Source organism: Ornithorhynchus anatinus, chromosome 6 (genome assembly GCF_004115215.2).
Source record: "Ornithorhynchus anatinus isolate Pmale09 chromosome 6, mOrnAna1.pri.v4, whole genome shotgun sequence".
Taxonomy (NCBI): Eukaryota; Metazoa; Chordata; class Mammalia; order Monotremata; family Ornithorhynchidae; genus Ornithorhynchus; species Ornithorhynchus anatinus.
The window spans coordinates 21,129,835-21,150,802 of NC_041733.1; the positions used below are offsets into that span (position 1 = coordinate 21,129,835).

The 20,968-nt window shown below is 43.7% G+C and overlaps 1 protein-coding gene across 6 annotated transcripts in view; it reads left to right on the forward strand.

Annotated features, from left to right (window-relative positions):
* Nucleotides 1-20,968, forward strand: part of HUWE1 (HECT, UBA and WWE domain containing E3 ubiquitin protein ligase 1) — a 125,367-nt gene that overhangs the window by 26,930 nt on the left and 77,469 nt on the right. For 5 of the 6 annotated variants that reach the window (XM_029068098.2, XM_029068096.2, XM_029068095.2 and 2 more), the window contains 9 exons: nucleotides 4,794-4,863; nucleotides 5,804-5,902; nucleotides 6,132-6,338; nucleotides 6,447-6,599; nucleotides 11,686-11,748; nucleotides 13,643-13,720; nucleotides 14,754-14,801; nucleotides 14,882-14,950; nucleotides 16,284-16,383. In XM_029068098.2, the coding sequence (XP_028923931.1) occupies nucleotides 4,819-4,863; nucleotides 5,804-5,902; nucleotides 6,132-6,338; nucleotides 6,447-6,599; nucleotides 11,686-11,748; nucleotides 13,643-13,720; nucleotides 14,754-14,801; nucleotides 14,882-14,950; nucleotides 16,284-16,383 (862 nt within the window). In that variant the 5' untranslated portion in view covers nucleotides 4,794-4,818. The remainder of the gene's footprint in view (nucleotides 1-4,793; nucleotides 4,864-5,803; nucleotides 5,903-6,131; nucleotides 6,339-6,446; nucleotides 6,600-11,685; nucleotides 11,749-13,642; nucleotides 13,721-14,753; nucleotides 14,802-14,881; nucleotides 14,951-16,283; nucleotides 16,384-20,968) is intronic. The other variant, XM_029068101.2, reaches the window with a different exon arrangement.

Here is a 20,968-nt window from a genome sequence, read left to right on the forward strand (position 1 = left end):
TGCTGTGCCTACTTACTACTTGGGCTCAGTAATGTGCCCCAAAATAAAACATCACTCATAAGATTGGAATGTCACATAGGGCAAGAAGTTATTTGTTCACTCGGGGTGAATTTTTCAGAATGTTTCTGCCTCTAATAACCTCTTGAAAAGCAAGGAGGACCCCATTATTAATGGTTTTATCGTTTTTATTACCTAGTAGGTCTGACAGGTTTTTAATACCGCGTTGTTTTTAAACGGGGATCACAGGAAACGAGTGATGGACTATGAGCTTGTGATTTCAGCCGGTCGATGGTGTTGAACACTTTGAGTGCAAAGCACTGTACTAAATGCTTGGGAGAGTGCAATGCAAAAGAGTTGGTAGACATGGTCTCTGCCCACAAAGAGCTTATGGGGGACACCGACATTACAGTGAATTACAGATGGATGGGTAGGGTGACAAAGTGCTGAAGAAGTAGGGACCCAAATACATAGGCCACACCAAAGGGAGGGTCAAGTGGGAAGGTGAGGGCTTAGTCAAGGAAGCCCTCTTGGAGATACAGTCTTAGTGGGGCTTTGGTGGGAGTGCGAGGAGTGGTGGCCTGTTGGACATAAACGAGGAAACCAGAGTGAGGACGTGTGGGCATGGGGTTGATAGCCAAAGTCAAGATCTCAGTACACTAGTTAGTTGGCATTAGTGGAGCTGAGTACACATTGGGTTATAGTAGGAGATCCTCAAGGAGGGTAGGTTTTGGGGAGAGCTGATCATCTTCATCCTCATCAATGCTAAACATTTATTAGGTGCTTGGGAACATACAATAAAAGTTCCCGTTTTTGGAGTTTACTGTCTAAGGGAGGTGAGAGAGCCACGCAGGCATGTTGCTATATATAAATTGTTAGGTATATTTTACAAGGTCGGTGAATAGATACATGAAGCACACAGGTATACACATCAGTGCTACAGAAAGTTGGTTATGAATAGGGATTTGAGACATAGTTTTGAGGAATGCTCCTGGGAGGAACTGGGGGTTTTGGGGTTTTTTTTTGGTTTTAGTGCTTTTGAGGGTGAGAGACTTGATTTGAATTGGCTGATTTGAATGGGGGAGGGAAGGCATATTAGAACAGAGACAGGAAAGCAGTTGTCCCAGTAAGTTAGAATTCTTTTATTAGAATAAAATCCTAGTGGCTGTTTTAATAACAGTGTTGGTATTTAAGTGCTTACTGTGTGCAGAACACTGTTCTAAGCGCTGGGGTAGATACAAGGTAATCAGGTTGTCCCACATGAGGCTCACAGTTAATCCCCATTTTACAGATCAGGTAATTGAGGCACAGAGAAGTGAAGTGACTTGCCCACAGTCACACAGCTAAGTGGCAGAGCCGGGTTTCGAACTCATGACCTCTGACTTGCAAGCCCGGGCTCTTTACACTGAGCCATGCTGCTTCTAAAAATCTGCATTTTGAAGAATAGATTCTGTTCTGCTTTAACACATGTTCATTATTTGAAATGATTTTTATACAGTGGGGGTTTAGGGTAACATACTTTGCACAATATTAGTCTGTTCTGGGATTATTATTGCTACAGTATTTTTTAAATGCTTGCTGTATGTCAAGCACTACTGTAAGCATTGGGGTAGATGAAAGTTAACCAGATGGACAGAGTCCATGTCCCACATAAGGCTGTCTGATTAGGAGGAAAAATAGGCATCGAACCCCCATTTTACCGCCAAGGAAAAGGGTCCAGAGAAGTTAAGTGAATTGCCCAAGGTCACACAGCAGCTGGGCAGAGGTAGGTTTAGAACCTGGGTCATCAGTCCCTAGCATGTGCTCTTTTCCACTAGATCTCAGAGAGATAATCTGCAACACTCTCCCATTTCCCCAATAATCTATTCACAATCTGAAATTTGATGTCTGTCCTCCCCCAAGATTGTAAGCTCTTTGAGAGCAGGAACTGTTTCCATCAAATCTCCTGACCAGTGCTCTCCCAAGGGCTTAGGACAGTGGTCTGCCCACAGTAAACACTTGGTAAATACCTTTGAATAAGAAAAGGTTGTATGCATGGCGTTGATCAAAAAGAGATCCAGCTCCACTCCCCAGCTTCTGCCTCAGTTTTTCCCAACTGCCCCCTCTTGCCTCTTCACTCCTTAAACTGTCCCAGCAGGAACAGGATGGGCAAGAGTGGAAGAGCATAAATGGGGCTGCGCAAAGCCCTCTCCCGAGAATGCTATTTAATTGCACAGGTTCTCAGTCCAGAAATCTCAAGACCAAGGCTAGCCCACTGTCCCTGTTAAGAGACTCCATCACTGTACTGCTCAGAACTATATATTTTCGGCTGCTGAGTTTGGTACAGTAAATAAGAATGAGTGGGAAAGATATATGAAACTACTAATGGTAGATGTAGTCATGGTGGGTCTTAAAAGCACTTGCACCCCAACTCATTAATTGCCATTTACTCAGTGGTAAATATAATTGAACTTTTTTTTCAAGAACACACCTATACATTGTAGCAGAAATGACTACACCTTGTGTTCTCTTGGTATCATTGGTCATTCTTCAGGTATATTAGCTGTTGAGTCCTATTTTCTCGGTGATTGGGAACATGAGTGAGTCATTTGGGATTCACAGCGTGCATTTTTCTCCCTTCCTGCTGAGCCTAGATTGTGAAATTAAGGAGGGTTGCTGTTTGTCGGAGATGATGAGGCAGTGTAAAAGATGTAATCTGGATTACAATTAGCAAATCTAAATGTATATCAATTGGTGATTTGGGAAAGAATGGAACCTTAAATATGATAAAGATCAGATTTAGGCTCCCTGTGGATCGTTTGTTTAGACAGAGCTATAAAATACATTATAGGCAAACTTGTATCATCTTGAAGATATTTAACTGAGAAACAATATCCCAGGAAAGGAACCTAGCAAAATGTCAATGTCTTTGCCATTTGTAGCTGTGAATTTATGTAGATGAATTGAGTACTTAATTATCCTTTTGGCATAATTCCTGTTGTAGTGATGCTTTTTTTAGCCTTTTTTTTAGCGCAAGGGGGCGGGGTGTGTGTGCACAAAACAGCTGCTTTTTGGTTACTATGATGAATTTTGCCCCTGGAGTAGGTTTTAATAAACTTCCAATTCATGTAGCCAATTTAAAGCATTGGTCAGAGAACAGTCATTGCACATTAAAGTTATTTTCTGGCTTTCCCTTTTCATCTTTGGATCTGCTCCAAAAGGCCTGCAGTAGAGTAATTAGTTAATCTAAGTGTAGCCTCCCATGTGCTCATTTCCAAATTTGTCTCTTGGTGACAGTTTTTCTTTTGTATTTTCCTAGATTAATTGTGTAAGCAAACCTCTCAACGCATGCTCATGGGCTTACTCTTTTCATCTCCATTCTTAAAATACCATTTTTAATACCTCTTGCTTAGATTTAAAAATTATTGCTTGCATCTTTGAGTTAGCCACAGCCATGCAGGTGTTTAATTTTTGTACAAAATATGCACCTCAAAACTTGGGGGTGTTTTGGGTTTTTTTCATTTTAATTTCTAGAGTTGAAGGGCATTTCCCACATGAAAATTCAAATCAATAGGAAAAGCTTCTTTACTTGTAAACCTTTAAGGATGGTGTTCGTTAAAGTGTGGCTGGAGATGGCCCTGTAGATGTCTCGTGGCCAGAGCAGAGGAAGATGTGCATGTCCAAAAGGGATTTCTTCCTTCCCTCCTGAGTGTACGCGCCTCCTAGTACACTTTTTTCGAAGTTGTCATTAGAGTGGGACTCCTACCTTTCATTCATTCCTTCGGTTGTATTTACTGAGCACTTATTGTCTGAGGAGCACTGTGCTGAGCACTTAGAAAGTACAATTCAGCAATAAAGAGGCAATCCCCCACACCGGGGTTAGAGTCTAGAAGGGGGGAGTCAGACATCAAAACAAGTAAACAGGCATCAATATATTTATATATTTATATATAATTTATATATTTATAGTATATATTTATATAATGTTTATATTAAATAGAAGTATAGATACATACACATCAAAACAAGTAGACAAACATTACTATAAATAGAATACTATAAATAAAAATATATGTATATATGCCCAAGTGCTGTGGGGCAGGTAGAGGGGGGTAGAGCAAAGGAAGCAAGTCGGCAACGTGGAGAAGAGGGGAAGCTGAGGAAAAAGGGGGCTTAGTCTGGGAAGGCCTCTGGGAGGAGGTGAGCCTTCAGTAGGGTTTTGAATTATTGTGAAGTGCCGAAAGAAATAGAGGAGGATTATAAAATACAGTCACATTCTTCCACCTACAGTCCCGCAGAAGTCAAGTTTGGCCCTAAGGTCCCAAGTTTAGTTGGTCAGTGAACTCTGGGTAGGGTTGGTATTCCCTTCTCCAATCTGATTGGGATTGGGCATGTCTGAAAGCTCCCCAGTGCCCGAGCACATTCCTCCTCCATTTTGCATTGAGTACATCTTGCTTGATACTACAAACTGCAGGCCTTGAGATGGGTCGTCATGATCTCCTAGAAAATTCGGTATCGAGTAGTTGGTTACACTTGTGCTCAGGAGTTTCACCGTCATATTCGGGACGTGTGTTTTCCCTTTGATTTGCACCTTGCAATCTCAGATGTTGGCATGAAATGATGTGGCATTCTGTTGCTGGATTCTTTGATATCTGGTAACACGGGATGTGGGGCAGAGTTGGCAGAATTAATTTCAGGATTTTAATCATTTGTCTAACTTTAAGTACTTTCTCGGCCTCTGTTCCAGATCCTTGCTAGTGATGTGCAGATTGTGTCGACTTGCATTTGTGTTCTAACTTGATGTCCTTTTCTTGCAGGGTCCCGAAGTAAAAAATTATAAAAATGAAAGTGGACAGGACTAAACTGAAGAAAACGCCTACTGAGGCTGTAAGTACTTAGAAGCTTTTAATTTTTTAAAAGCTCTTATAAAAGTGTGGAGAGAGGCCAACTGCAACCTGTTCCGAGTTCTGAATTTCCACTTCAGCTGGGCTATGGAGAAGAAAACATGAAACCAGTTATGAGCATTACACATCCTTAATTGTAATAGAGGTGGCTTAAGATGATGTGGAATGCCAAAAGCAAAATGTTATATTCAATTGTCAATTTACATTGATATCCCAACATGTTGTTAATTACAGATAACTTTAAAACAACTCGAAGCTAGTATCTAAGGTTCAGTTATGCCACAACCTAATTGGAATAGATGCATCATGATTATAAGATAGTGGGCATGTTGCGATTACAGATATTTACTGTTGTTTCTTCCTCAGGCACTTTCTAAGAAATAAACTGACATAGAAATCACACTGAATACGTAGAAAGATATATCATCAGTTGCCACATTCAAGCCATTCTCTAAGGATGGCACATGGTAGAGTCTTACATGGACACTAGAGAAGCAGCAGAGTCTAGTGGAAAGAGCATAGGCCTGGAAGTCAGAGAAGCTGGTTTCTACCCCATGTCTGCGTTGTGACTTTGGGCAAGTCACTTAACTTTCCTGTTTCTCTCACTTGTCTCATCTGAAAAAACGGGGATTAAGACTGTGAGCCCTGTGTGGGGCATGGACTGTGTCCACCCTGATTAGCTTGGATCTACCCTAGTGCTTAGTACAGTGCCTGGCACATAGTAAGCACTTCACAAATACCCCATTTAAAAAAACAGAAAAGGGCTGTTTCCTTTAACCCTTTACATCAGCACATTCCTCCCTTGCCCTTTGTGTGGAGGTCCACCTTCTACTTTCTCTCCTTTGGTTAGAAATCTCATGTTCAGATAGTAGCCTTCTGCAGAAACGTACCCACAGTGTAAGACCATTTTTGTTTTCTTTCAGCCTGCGGACTGCAGGGCATTGATAGACAAACTTAAGGTTTGCAATGATGAGCAGCTTCTTCTGGAACTCCAGCAGATCAAAACATGGAACATTGGGAAGGTGTGTAAAGGAGGATGTACACTTTGTAAGAGGGAGGGCAAGGCCACGGGACTCTGCAAAGTTTTTGGCTAAAGGTGGTGGTATATTAGAGGAAGATGTCGTTGGCTCCTTCCTTGAGCTGAAGCTGTTGCTCATAGACAACAGGGCCATTTTTTTAAAAGCCCTTTAGTGAAATATGTACAGTGAGGTTGGTACGTGTCTCAGCATTCTTTTTGCCTCCCTCTTTCAGTGCGAGCTGTACCACTGGGTGGACCTGTTGGACCGCTTCGATGGCATTCTGGCAGATGCTGGGCAGACAGTGGAGAACATGTCTTGGATGTTGGTGTGCGACAGGCCAGAAAAAGAACAGCTGAAATCCCTCCTATTGGCTGTATTAAATTTCACAGCCTTGCTCATAGAATACAGCTTTTCTCGTCATCTATACAGTTCCATAGAGGTAGGCAAGAGACCGAGCCAGAAGAGTGTGTTTTCACGAATTGAGTTATATGCGTATAAGTATGGGAAACACTTGCCGCTTCAAGTTGTCCTCCTTTTTTGGTTGTAGCACTTAACGACATTACTGGCATCCTCTGACATGCAAGTTGTGCTGGCTGTGCTTAACCTTCTGTATGTGTTCAGCAAAAGATCAAACTACATCACCCGACTGGGCTCCGACAAGAGGACACCACTGCTCTCCCGGCTTCAGCATTTAGCCGAGGTGAGTCTGGAGCACTTTTCTAAGAAGCCGTAAATCGGTATGAATGCAGACTGCGTTACCAGTCGGTAGTTGTGGCTTTACTCTCCTGCCATAATCACGCAGTTGTCCGGGATTTTTAACGCTAGGGTTGTTCAGGTAGGAGTTTAAGCGGGCTTTATCACAGCACCTTTGCTCACAAGTTCTGAACTGAAATGTTTCAGATGAGTGAGTTTCAGGAGAGAGCAATACTGTAACCTCAGTAATTAAAAAGTACACTGAGTGAGGAATCTAAGTGTAGGAACCCCTCTACTAAAAGTCTAACCTGAACCACTTGCAAAAAGCATCTTGGTGTCAGATTCTCCGAAGAGCAGGTGTATTTTAAGTGGTATGAAGGTCAGTTGACTTGAACATTTCTAAAATACAAAGGCTATTTCTGTTTTCCCGCTGTTTGTTTCCCTCGCTTTCTCCAACTCTAGCCCTTTCAAATAGCTGTGGTTATTATGAGGTTATGGTATCGTTTAGCATTAAGTCTAGAATGTCATCTGCATTATTCATTACCACATCACCTCCCCCTTCCCTACTTCCAAACCCATCTCCTCACGGAAGCATTCCTTGACGTCCTTTCTGTTACTGTGGTCCCAGCTCCCACTATTATCTGACAGGTCCCCCCGTTCCGGAGCTAGATTCTGAAATCTGGGTTGACTTGTGTAACTTTCCTCTTATGCCAATTCCAGCTTGCAAAGCCTATCGGGTTCCCTCCCCCCCCCCACCCAACTCTCTGCACCTTGACGATAGCAACACTCTCCAAAAAGATGAAATATCTCTCAGTAAACTTTGTTTAGTAACAAGCCCACGGAAGCCATGCAGTCATTTGGTAAAGCCTGCGTAACTTCTTATCTCCCAAATCAAGGTGCTTCTTGATTAACTGCTATTGTAGTTTGTCCCCAGATGAGTGCCATCATTATTATGAATGGTACTTATGCCTTCTGTGCATTTCACAGGTTTGAATAAATGAGAAAGTGTAGTGTAATTATGAGTCCCTTGTCGGAGAGCGTAGAAGTCTGTTCTGCCGACCCTGGTAGTTTGTCAGCTCAAATGAAGAAGTCCAACTTCAGTTGAAGAGCAGCCACCTCTTTCAGTCAGTCGAAGGTAATTGAGTGCTTACTGTGTGCAGAGCACTTTACCAAAAGCTTAGATGGGAGGGTACAGTCCAACAGAATTGGTAGATAGCTTCCCTGCCTACAACGAGCTCACATTCTAGAGGGGGAGGCAGACATAAATAGCTTCCAGAAGCAGGCCAGCTCTTTCTGACCATCCATGTGTATAGATGTTCTTCCGTTGAGGTTTTCAGTCCTACCTATAACGTCATTTACTCTTTTGAAAATTGATGCTTGACTTCAGTCCCAAGATTTTAGCTGGTAATGGAGAAACCATAATTGCTTCATCTCTTCTGGCATTTTGCAGTTATATATTGTATTGACAGTTTGATGAGATCCTTGGATAATGATTCCCGACTGATATTCCATTAAGTCATTGACATCTGCACCATCCATTTCTATATTAAGTTGCCTTTCTCTCTCTTCCTCCCCCTACAACCTCCCAACCCAACTTCTGGTTATCTGCTCGAGATCTCTTCAGTGCCTTGGAAATTTGCACTAGCTGGAGCAGAGCTGGTTCCGAGATCCATTCATTGGGAATTGCTTAAATCGGGTCATGTGGGGAGAGGGTAGGAAAAGACATGGATGGTGCTTGACTGTAGTGTTGGGCTCAGATATCAAACAGTGACCTGGCTATATGTCAGTAATTCAAAGATTCAGTAAATACTAAGCAGTAGGAAGCTGTTTAATTGGCATCCGTTAGTCAAATTTATGTATATTTTGAGTACAGCTTTTCTGCTAAGCTTTGTCAACGTACAAGGTAGATTTGATGCGATTAGTGCATCTTTCTATTCTCTCTCCTTGAAGACCCATATATTCTATCACAGTATATATGGAACTGTTCATGCAAATTATACATCTTTCTTTCTAATTGCTATTTTGGAGTCCAACCAAACCCCTCTTTCGTGAATTCTAGGGTTTGTTTTGACTCTCTGTATTTCCCTAAGTTTCTAGCACAAAGTGCAGATGCCAATCCAAATAAGGAGTTTCTGGCTCTCTCAACCTCTTTTCTCCTGTCAAGCTCCGCATTTCTGGCCCATTTCTTTTCACGCCACAGATTACTGGATTCTTTATTTTAGGACTTTGATACTATCAAATCCAGGAAGTTGTAGAGAGATGATGTTTGAGGTGAGCCTGCACACATCCTGTTAAGTTTAAGTTTTGAATTTTTTTTTTCCTATTTTAGAACTGGACCCTCAGACAGTCATGTTAGGGGCAGTGGATGAGCAATCTCAAGAACCCAGCAGGTGTTCTCCCACAGTCTAGGCTAGTTCTGAGATCGTGGTAGGCGTTAAATGCATTTTCTCTGATTGGGAGGTCAAGTATGCTGCAGATTACTAGCCACATGGTGCCTGGGAAGTGAATTGCCTGAGCAGTTGGTAGAAAGGGGGAATTGAGCAGGACCTTAAAACTAAAGTGTTGGCTTGGTTGAAAGCACCGATCTATTAAATCTTCGTAGTGATCATGTACTTAAGTTTTCAGTGGTCATTCTTACTGGGAGCATCTTGAGATGACCGTTGAGGTGTACTTTCCAATGACTTTAAGGCTGTTGAAACTGACCATTGTCCTGAGTGGGACATTTCCTTCCGTTTAGACATTTACTGGTATTGCAGCAGCTTGCATGCAATTTGTATCTGGTCCTGAAAAGTTGACTGTCATCTCTATCCAGACAGCATTAGGCCACATTTCTCCCATCCGTCAGACCATTGTGTGAAGAAAATAACTGGTTACAGAGGGAGCCTTTAGCATCCACGTATCTGAATTCCCATTTGTCCCACCTTTCTTAATTCCCATTTGTCGGAATCTTAGAGGCTGAGGAATAGGACCCGCGTCTTGATCCCGTTGGCTGAGTAAATGTTTCTAAATCCTTGTTTCTCTTTTCTCTTATAATTACTCTGTTTTTGTGGGCCCAAATAATTTAGATTAGTGGTTGACTGAGGCCAGTCTTTGTTCAATGAAGTCATTTTGGGGTACTACAACTCAGAATACTTGGAGACCAAAAGAAACACCCTGTCTGGTGTAATGTATTTCTAGTTCAGTGCTTGTAGAAATGATACAGTGAGTTAATCAATGACAACTTAGCTTCTTTTTGGAGCCGAAGAAACAGCATGGCCTTGTAGTTAAAGCACAGGCCTGGGAGGCCGAGGATCTGGATTCTAATCCTGTCTCTACTACTTCTCTCCTGTGTAGCCTTAGGCGGGTCAGTAATCTTATCTGTACAATGGGAGCATATGACTGTGGGACATGGCCCCTGTCCAACTTGATGAGTTTGTATCTAACCTAACCCAGTGCTTAGTAAAGTGTGCGGCACATAGAAAAAGCTTCACAAAATACCATTTAAAAAAAAAAAAAACCCCGCAGCCTACCCTCATATTTGAGCTTGATTGCTTAGATTGTTTAGGACACATAGCAATAGGTGAAATAGGGGGACCGATTGGATATTATGATGGAGCTTGGGTTGCAGGAAGGCCAGTAGGGAAATAAATTCCCAATATTTATCCAGCTTTATCTCGCTAATTGGAGAAAGTGGATATCTCTCTGGTCACATAATAAGTGAGCACTTAGTACAATGCTCTGTACACAGTAAGCGCTCAGTAAATATGACTGAAGGAATTTGTGGTGAGACTGAAATGTACGTTTTCCCATCCCTTAAAAAAACAACAAAAACGCACACACACACTTTCAGTTCTCCAGAAATTCCCTAGCGATTCAAACCTGCCCACTGCATCTTAGGGGGTTTAGAGTGGCCCATTTTCTGTCATGGGAGTCGTCACCTCCGTGTTGGTTTTTCTTTGTTCAATTTGCTCTCCCACCTCCCTTCTCTTCATTGCCCCCATCTTTTTCTAGTGGTGTATGTTAATGCCATTGTTTTCCTTGCTCTTCTAAACTCCAAACTTCTCACTGGTTGTCATAGTATAAATCATTTCCTGGCTCTGGGTGGGGATGGTTTAGCTGTTACACATGTCTGTGCCTGCAAAATTCAAAAGAAATTTTGTGCATTTTGGCTCTGAGGTCTGACCCAGATGGTCCCAGCTGTACAGTGTAGAAAGATCAGAGTAATTAAGCTGAGCAAGCAATAACAGAGCTCATTCAAGACTACTAGAATGCTCAATAATCAGTGCCCAAGTAATTGGGAGTTAGATGGGGGGCTGGGGGCAGGTATCAACTGTATTTCTCCCCCAAAACTTGGTTTCAGTTTTAGGAACTATACACTCTTAGATGTATGATCAACTTTTATGGCATTTTCTGCTCTGTCACTTGGTGGGCAAAGAGAGAATGGTGGACCCATCGGGTGCCTCGGTTTCTGATAGGTTTCATTAAAGTATCGTTATTCATAAATATAAATAATTTGCATACCGTTAAGCACCTCTTGCTTTTAGTCTTGTGGAGCAAACAAATCAAGTGCCTACACAATTATATAGGCCAAGGAGTTCATGCTCCCTCCTCTGACCCTTCCTCCTCTGTTCTCGTTGCGCATGCAGTTGGTGGACTTTTCTGGGAAGGAGATTTGTTTTTAATTTCAATTAGGCGTTGTCACATTTTTGGAGTTAGAATCAAAAAGCCATCCCATATGTGAGATTTTCTCCCCGCCTCCCTCCCCCCCATATATTCTTTAAGCAGTAATAGAAAGTTTTTGACATATTCTTGCTCATATATTTAAACTTCAGGGTGGGTAAATTTAAGCTCCAGGACGCAGGATAGCTAAATTAGAGTGGGGGAAAAAAATCCCACCAGAACAAAAGAATGCAATAAATAAAATCCTTGTAGACTTTTGGTCTGTATAAGTATTCACCTGGAATAGGGGCCGCTAATTGACAAGGGTATTTACGTGAAACTACGTTCCCTGTTGATTTGCATTGATATGTATGGGTAGCTTAAGTGAATGTAATGCTAGCATTTTTCAAACTGGGCATCAGGCTGAACAGTAACACTTACTTATTCTTCCACAGAGCTGGGGTGGAAAAGAGAACGGTTTTGGACTAGCAGAGTGTTGTAGAGACTTGCACATGTTGGTAAGTATTGCCTTATGAGTCTGGGCTCTTTTTTTATTTCCTTCTTTTGGTATTTTTGACTTTTCACTAATTGTGGGTCATTAGTGTCACTATCGTTCCCAGCGCCTAAAGGAAAGGCCTTGATAGCTGACATGGGGGCTTTTTCTCATGGAGTGAGGTAGTTGTGATAAAATGAGGCCTCTTGATTCTTTTAATGTGGTTTTTGAAATGGTTGGGTTTGGGTCTCCTTCAACTCGCTCAATCATTGAAAAGAAATCAGGATCTAGCCACGTGTTATTTTGGCAAAACTCAGCTTCCAGTTCAGTGTGTTTCACTGAATGTCTCAAATGCATTAACAAACCCGGGAACGTACACTGACTCTGTACTGTCCAGAGGGGATGTATTCTGGCATTGGACGAGAAGCGGCAAATTTAGTGCTAGAGCTGTGACCCTAAGAAATGGGATGAAGGTTGGGGTGAAGTTTATGAATTGAAGGCAGCCGTGGTGTTTGAGCCAGATGGAGGATCGTGATGGGTGAGATGCATGCTGTCGTTATGCTGCCTCTTCCCCCCTAAACCCTTTTAAATGCCTACAACAGTTTTGGCTGCTGCCTGGCTTGCCTTACCTGGAGGTATTCCTTGTGTTAGGTAAGGTAGGTCATCCGAGGGCCCAGTGACTGTTGAATATGACCTTTGGGCGTTAAGGGTATCAGTGTTTATACTGAGGTGTGAAAACGTGGGACAGATTTTTTTAATAGAGTTGCTCTCCCATCTTGCTTGATGCTCACGTACTTTTAGTGGAGTCATGTCCAGGTTGACATGGGATCTGCATCTCAGTATCTGTCTCAGGTAAGTTTGACTGAAATGTGCCATTTGACCTGAGAAATACATATATTTTTTTTAAAAATGCCCCGACTTCCTCGGGACAGAAGCTGTGAGCTCCCAATGTGATCCGTTAGTGCCAAAAATTCGTAATGTAAATTCTTGGTTCTGGGGAAGCACCTTGGCTACTCAGGACCGATCGATTATATCGTGATGTAGGGCACTTTGTGTTTTCGAAGTAGGGGAGCCAACTTTACTTGTCCTTAGGTCCCACTCTAGTTAGATGATTATAGTATACTCAGAAATCTGAACTCCCATTGAGTGGAATTGAAGCTTGGTGCCTCAAGGCACACCCAGGAGGTAGTCGTTCAGTTTTCTTTTTCATTCCTATGTCGGTTGCCATTTTTCATTTTGAGATGAAAAGGAGGAAGTGAAATCTGGCCAAGTCAGTCTTTACTCCAGGCCGGCCAGTATGCGCAGACTAGCGAGTCAGGTGATGTGTGAATTGATAAAAGGTGATGGATTGCAAATTCAATGTGGCTTGGAGTGCAGTAGGCTTTGTTCAGAGACAGGAGTGATGCTTTTGGACGGACGAATGGATTTCATGTCAGCATTAGAAAAAGCTTGAACAAGCTTCACAAGTCGCTTGGCTGGACCACTGGAACACTTTACTCTCCTTCCTCTGACACGAAGATGCTATCCTCGGGCTTAATTCTTGTCCTTCGTCGTTCACCCGTGTTCCCCAAAGCAGATTTTTATCTGTTTTCCCCCTTGTAATTGGCTAAGATCTCCCGGTAGGCAAGGCATATCCCCAAGAGAGAAATCTGCCCTCAGATGAAGTCACCTCATTTCTCAGTCCCGTCTGTAGTTAGATGGAGCCCTTAAAGCCTAGGGGATGCGAGATCAAAGGCTTCTGACCCCGGTTTTCATGGTTCTGCCGCCCCCGTCATACACAAAATTGTCAGGAAAGCTTGAAGGGAGGCTAGGACTCCAGGGGGAATGTGTAGAGTTTAGGGGGGGTCTCTGTGGCGTCTGCTTTGTTCCGAATTCAGTTCAAACTCAATATCTGATTCCGTGCTGTGCTTTATACACAGAAATACCCACCCAGTGCAACTACACTACACTTTGAATTCTATGCAGAGCCAGGGGCCGAGGTCAAAGTCGAGAAAAGGGTGAGTCTCATACAGACTTGTTCTAGTAGGGTCTGCAGCCTAATGTAATGGGGGTTGATTTCCTAGGAAACTTCAGTTAAATGGAGGAAGTGTTCCTTAGCTGTTCTGCTCTCCCCTGAGCTCATATCCCAGTGGGGGAACGGACCAACCTTGTCGCACAGACCCAGCTCTTCTGGAGGAATTTTGATCTAGCTTAAAGCTGGGGGCTGTCTGTAGACCCGGAAAGGGTAGGCGATCATTCGTTAGCGCTGTGGTGCAAAGGCCCTGGGATGTCTCGTGTGTGAATGGCATTCTCAGCAGTGAGGCCCAACAAGCAGTGTGGTGGTCTGGATAGCAATGTGCCTTTGAGTTATTAGAGCTGAAACTTTTGAGAGGCTTTAGCCAGTCTGAGAAGAGTCACTATCCACACAAGCCACTGCCTGTAGGGTCCTGCTTCAATCATTTGGTGCTTAACTACTTTGAGGAGGCGTCTAAAACAAAATTGGTGCTGAACTATTTTAGTATTCGCAAGCCGTTGGTGTCGTCCTCTCTATAAAATAACATCTGTTTGATTTTTAGGTTGTACTGGCACCCGAAAGCCACCCTGATGGATTTTTAGGGAGGGGGGGATAAACCCCAAACACATTTCTTTTCTGTAGTTCCAATTTTCCCACAAATATGCCAATTGAAGAAATAATCTATATGATATTAAGTTTGCGTTGAAAGGGGCTAAGAGCTTTGGGTGGTCACCTTTATCTTCTGGAAAGATACAATGTGGCATTTCTCCCCCCGCCCCGCCCCTTCCAGAGAAGTTACCTCAAGAATCACTTCCCTTACTGCTCTAGCCCTTGTTTTGGGCCTGTCTTTGCCAAGTATTGGTGGACTTTATGGCTCCATAGAAAAGCAGTAATTTCTGGGTCAGTAATTTTCATCAAAGCCCCATCCCTGAGTGGCACATTTATATTATCCGCCAGCTCGTGCCAGGTTGAATTAGAAGCAACCAGTGTACACGCAAGATTTCCTAACAGTTCTTTTTCCTCTTTTTCCCTTGCAGACAACCAGTAATACACTACATTATATTCATATAGAACAACTTGACAAGGTAAGAAGAACGTTTACCATTAGTCTGATGTTTACACTCTGTCCAGTTCTTGGGTCTAACGGTTTTGTCTTTACTTACAGATTTCAGAAAGTCCTTCTGAAATCATGGAATCTCTCACCAAAATGTATAGCATCCCAAAGGACAAGCAGGTATGAGTTAAGTTTACGTAAAATTATCTTATATGCAAGATATTTATTTGCTCACTGTGTGTTGAACACTATTCTAAGTGCTGGGTAGATAGAGATTAAGTAGGTCCGACACAGTCCCGGCCCCGCATGGGGCTCACAGTCCCAGTAGGTTATAATCAGACTGGCTTGGCAAACTTATTATAGGACACTGATTGTGGTAAAAGGTTTTGTCTTAACCCTGAAGGTGCCAGGATTCAAATTCTTGTCAGGCACGAATCACTTTTGGTAGAACTAACTCAGCAGGTTCGGCATCAGGCTCTTGGCACGTATTTTCTTGTTCTGCCGCTACTTTGAATCAGCTGGCTTTATGGCCGGTATTCCAGTTCTTACTGTTGGAAGGGAGGAGAACCAGAGACCAAAAGCGAGAGGGGAGATAGGATCTAAAGGGCAAAACAAGAGAAGATAGGCTAGAAGAAAACAAAAAGACCAGGTGGAGTAGTTTAGGGCTGGGCTAAGGGAAAGAAAAATTAGCTGTGTGCGAACTAGGGGATGATGATGCAATCTAAACAAACTCATTAGAGATGTTGGGACAAAGTTCACCCTTCATTCCACCCCCGCAAGAGGTGATCTTGACTGGATACAGAACATAGACCAACAAAGGAGTCATAAAAGGGAAATGATGAGGGGAGGAGCTTGGATGATGGCAAAGGGACCCTGGGAAGACTGAGCACCAGAGGGGGCCAAAAAGACAAATGGGGCTGGAATGCAGTTTAAAACATTGGAGTCATTTGCCTGCTCTTCAGGAGAGCTCTCTGAGTAATCAGCCTTCGATCCAGAATTGTGGGTGATGAGGCGTGGAGTGTGAGCGGCATTGGTGGGAGACTGGCTAACTCTGGGAACAAGCTCAGTGTCTTCGCTTCAGGTAGCTTCACAGGCCAGTGAGTCACAGAGAGGCTCTCTGGCTAAGAGCTGGCCAAAAATGAGTTCAGTGTCCTCATCTTGGGTAGTTCATGGGCAAGAAAGGCAGCAGAACACATTGATGGTTTCCAGGCCAATACTTATAGTTGGGAAATGTGCAGAAGCAGGGGCTATTAAAAAAAAAAAAATCTGTTTTAGTTGCTTGTGTGTCTCAGATATAGTAACTTAAGGTTTCAGCTACCACCTCCCCCCCTTTTATTTTGAGGGGAGGGGGTGGTGCACAAATGTGGTCTGGTTCTTATAAAAGGTGGTCAGCTTTTATGTTTGGCTCAGCTACTTCATATCTGTTCAACAAGCAGTCAGACAGGTAAGAAACCGCCGGAAGGATTTTCAATTTTGGTAACCAAGTGAAAATTTGTATTTCCCCATTCTGCAGATGCTGCTATTCACCCACATACGGCTGGCCCATGGCTTTTCTAATCACAAAAAGAGGTTGCAAGCTGTTCAAGCCAGACTTCATGCCATATCTATATTGGGTAAGAGAAGGAAAAAAAAGCATGTAACACAGATAGTGATTTTTACCTTTTGAGGGCGGGATTCTCCCCCAAGAACTGCTTTACTCCATTTTGGCTCCTGCTGCGGAATTTACTTTTCTAGGGTTGCATTGTGTTTTTCTTCTAAATTTGTAAAGTCCTCTTACTACAGGCGCACCTGCCAATCTCTTTAGCTCCCAATGAGGATCATATAAAGGATAATTTTTGGTTCGTCCTTTGATGAGCTTTTGTATGTGGGTCATTGTTAGTGGGTATCATCATCCTCCAATCATTCTTCCCTTGTTACTTGTCCTTGAAAAGCATAAAGGCTTTCAAAGAGAACAGGCAGTATAACCAGAGAGAGGTCAAGCTCCGGCCCCTCCCCTCGCCCATAGTCTTAGGGAAGTCAAGTCTGTTTCCCTTGAGTTTTTTTTTCCTTTCTGACTCCTAGCAGCTCAGATTCTAATTCATCTTGAGCTAGAGAATATCACACCCTGAACCCTCCCAACCCTTCAGCATGATAAGAGGAGCGTTGATTCTTTCCAACACCGGTCTCCAAGTTCGCCATTGGATACTCTTTGTAACTGCAAATCGAGACAGTTTGGAGACTCAGGTGGCAACATTTTATTTTGTTTCTTTGAGGGCCAGCTAATCAGAAGGAAATTGGCCATGCCTATGGAAATTTTCTTCTCCTATAGGCAAATCTTTTTCCATCTTCCCTGGAAATGTCAGGGAGACTTGCTGAGGAAGCGCGGGCATATGATCCAACAGCTACTCCCTTCCAGGTGCAACATCTGAATTTCAGGACAATTTGCCTATCTTCTCATCTTCAAATGTTCTGGAAAACATGGCCCTTCTGATTGCGGGCCACGAGACATCGACGTTGTCCGAAACAGTGATGCCACCCACACAGAAAAGGTTGGAAGCCATACAGTCATTTGTCTCTTGCTTTAAGCTCCACAAGCCGCTGCCTACCAGCATTCCCCAGAACAATTCTGTGAAGTCTTCCATCTCATGAGACACAACTTGGTCTCGGGGAAGGGGAGCCATTCCAGCAGGATGACTATACAGTTGAGGAGCCACTTCCCATTAGGAATCTTTTCAGTTTTCTGGACTTCATTTTTAAAACTGACCGGACAGAAATGGGAAATCCACATGCTGAAAGTTGTATTGGTATCTCCCCTGGCCCCGCTCCTGGAGCCTGCTTACCCAAGAAGAAGTACGTGGTAGTCTCTTATCACGCAGGGAAGCTGCCATTCGTGTTTTTGTAAAGCCAGCCTCATCCATAGAGCAGAGTAGCAGTACATTCTGTATTGCAAGTCCTTTCCTCCCTAAGTGGCTCCAGGTTTTGAGCCTACTTGAACCGTGGCTAGCAAGCAGTTGGACTTTCACTTAGCAGTCAACTCACCCAACCTCTCGAGGGCATCAAAGCTGGGGGCATGAGAGCCCATTCCACACTCAGTTGGACAGCGTAAAAGACCAATATGCAACAAGAATGTGGAATGCCATCGTGCATCGTATATTCTTTCCACCAGAGAGGCCATTTGGGGTCTGTAAGACTTAGCCAACACTCATGAGTCCCAACACAGGTAGCCAAACACTACAACTAAACCCATGCTGATCAGCTGCCATTATACCTGAAACAGACCTGCCCAACGTAACCTTAGCTGTAAGTAGAAAAATCTGAGTTTTTCGTGGCAGAGGTATTTTGGGAGAAGACATTGATCCTTGATGAGGATGAGCAAATGAAAACACCGGTAGTTACCTGGGCCTTTCCTTGAAGTCACAAAGTAGAGCACCTGGGAAGTAGAAGACAGGGTATGTCCCTTAAATGCATATGCAGTGTATCTCGGGATATTCTAGAAGAGCTCCCTTAATTTTCAACTTGGTAGTGGACTGTTTCTCTGCGCAAGAAATGGACTTCTGCCTCTTCCTTTAGCTGCCTTCTAGACCAACCTGTCCCGTGCAAAGCTCTCTGGAAGACATTGATCCTAGTGGCTCTTGGACGTAGATGAGACTATCTTCTAATTATCGTGGAATTCAGTAGAAAAGATCCAGTGGACATGGGGCTTGATCCATGGTCATGCAGGACCGGGGTTAGGATCCTCAAACTCTGGAATTGTTGGCCTAGTTTCTAAGTAGAGCAGGGGCCAGCAGCTTTTAATTTTTCCAGAATAAGAGGGCTGAGCAGTTGGAGTGCAAAAAGCCACACAACCTCCAGTCCTCCATACGACTGATGAATCTCACCACCGTGCACCTGACGCAATGGGATAAAACTGCCTTGCAGCTGTTCTTAGTAACAGCTGTTGTTGCCTGTGATGATGGGAAATGAAAGAAGGGTGTAGAGGAGGAGAGAGGTCAGGGGGAAAGGAGCGTGGTTTAGTAGATAAAACATAGGATTTGGAGCCAGAGGACTTAGGTTTGAATCCCAGGTCCACCACTTGTCTGGCGTGTTGACCTCATGTAAGTCACTTAACTTTAGTGTCTGTTTCCTCCATTGCAAAATGGGAATTCAGTACTTTTCCTTCCTCGTGGGATAGGGGCTGTATCCAGCCTGATTAACTTGTATCTTCCCCAGTGCTTAGATCAATGCTTGGCAGTGCTAGGGAGCCCTCCGGAGCTTTTGTCAGCAACGGGCATCCTACCCAGGTTCCTCCACTGTATGGGGCAGGTGACCATCAGCCCCAGAGTGGATCCTTGCGTCCAGACTCACACCCCCTTGATCAAGGAATCCTCACCCTGGTCTGTCCATGGAAGGAGCTCCCACTTCTCATCTCAGTCAGGGATCAGATAGTTTCCACCCAACATAGGTACTCTTGTGTACTTGGCTGTTTTCCAGATCCTGCCCCCTTTCCCGCTTTTCCTCCCACCCCTCTCTGTAGCTCTTCAACTTGCTTCCCCTCTGTGGGGAGTGGTGCTCCAAGAAGCTGCTGGGAAGGAAGGAGGTCAGGCAGTTGGGAGCGGGGCACTTTTTGCGCGTAGCCACTTGCTCCTACTCATATTAGTGCCAGCAGGAGAAACTGGGTGAGGTGGGGATGTGCGGATTTGGTAAGGTTGGTATTTGTTCTCCCTTACTGACTAGAGAGAAGCGAGGTGAGGGAGAAAGAAAACTAAACTCATATCTGGTGGTTTTCTTCCTGCTCTGTTGCTTAACTCAGCCTCTACTGGACCTGGTGTGTGTCGCAGCCTGCAATAAATGCTTGTGACACACATGGCCACCCCTCCCCCCGGCATCCCTTGAACCCTGCCCCAGCATGTTACAGCACTCTGCCTACCCACCTGTGACCACTATCAGTGAGCACCATGTGTGGGATGAAGCTCTCTCCTGGGATTGAGAGATCTCCTTCCCCACCTGGCTTGCCTCAGTGTGGTAACTATTTACTGTGAGTGGGAGAGGATGAGAGAAGCTTGAGCTCAGTGTACCATCTTGCCCCCCCCCCCCCCTTTTTCCTCAAAATCTTCACAGCAAAGATTAAGAGTACATATTGAGCCCCTTCTCTGTGTAGAATAATGTCTTATATTTTGGGGAGAGTGCGGTATAAGTAGGCACAACCCCTGCAAACACAAATTTACAATCTAGCCAGGAGCTAACATTGCACATTGAGCCACACTTTCCCAAAATGGTGTCTGATTTCTGCACCGTTTCCTATTCTGCAGTCATAGGGATGCTGCTGTCCATACCCTGGACACCAAAATTTGGTCCTCTATAACCTGGATGGCTCATAAAACTTTGGGATAAGCCAGCTTGAAATAAACTGGGGTGAAATGAAATGGTTGACTACATCTATCCTGGTAGAAGTTAGGGGGCTTATCCTTGGGGTATCTTTCTTAGTTCACTCCATATAAGATCAAGTGATGGCTCCACAGAGGAGATTTGCATCTCTTCTGTTTCCTTTTAGTTTCTATCTCCCCTTTAGTGTCACACAATCTGTGTGATCATTTGGTCTGTCCCCTACCTATCTTTAAGGAAATATGGATTATTGAAACTGTATGTAAACATGCCAAGGAATCACACCTGCATTTTCTCCCCCGTACCCCAAAAGACACACCAAAATGCCCTCTCTCCTCTCTCCTTTCTTTTTCCTGGAGCTAAGGCTCTATTTGGAAGCTGGAATGATGAGTTCAAACCTTTCTGCCCATGTTGCCAGCTCTCCAGTATTATTTTGATAACTCCTTAACTCTCCCGTCTGGTTTTTCCAAGCATACTTTGCTGTATCGACTCTTTCTACCATTTCGATTACTCTTACCTATAATTTTGAATGTCGTCATGGGTTTCTGCGGTCATGCATTGCGCTAGATGCCATTTCAGGCCAGCTGCTTTCAGGCGCTACCCCCATTGTGCCAATCTTAAATGCAAGTCAGTAGACACAAGGGAGCTCAGTAGTAGACGTTCCGGCCAGTAGGTTGTGAATACTATACTTGGGCATCTTTTCTATAAGGCAATGATGTACTCCAATTACAGCCTTCAAAATATTAATTTCTTTTTGAGATCCAATTATATTTGGAAAATATCTTCCCCTATAACCTGCCCTAAATTAGTACGTGAGAAAAGCAATTTAAAATTCGTACAGCAAAAGGATTTCAAGAG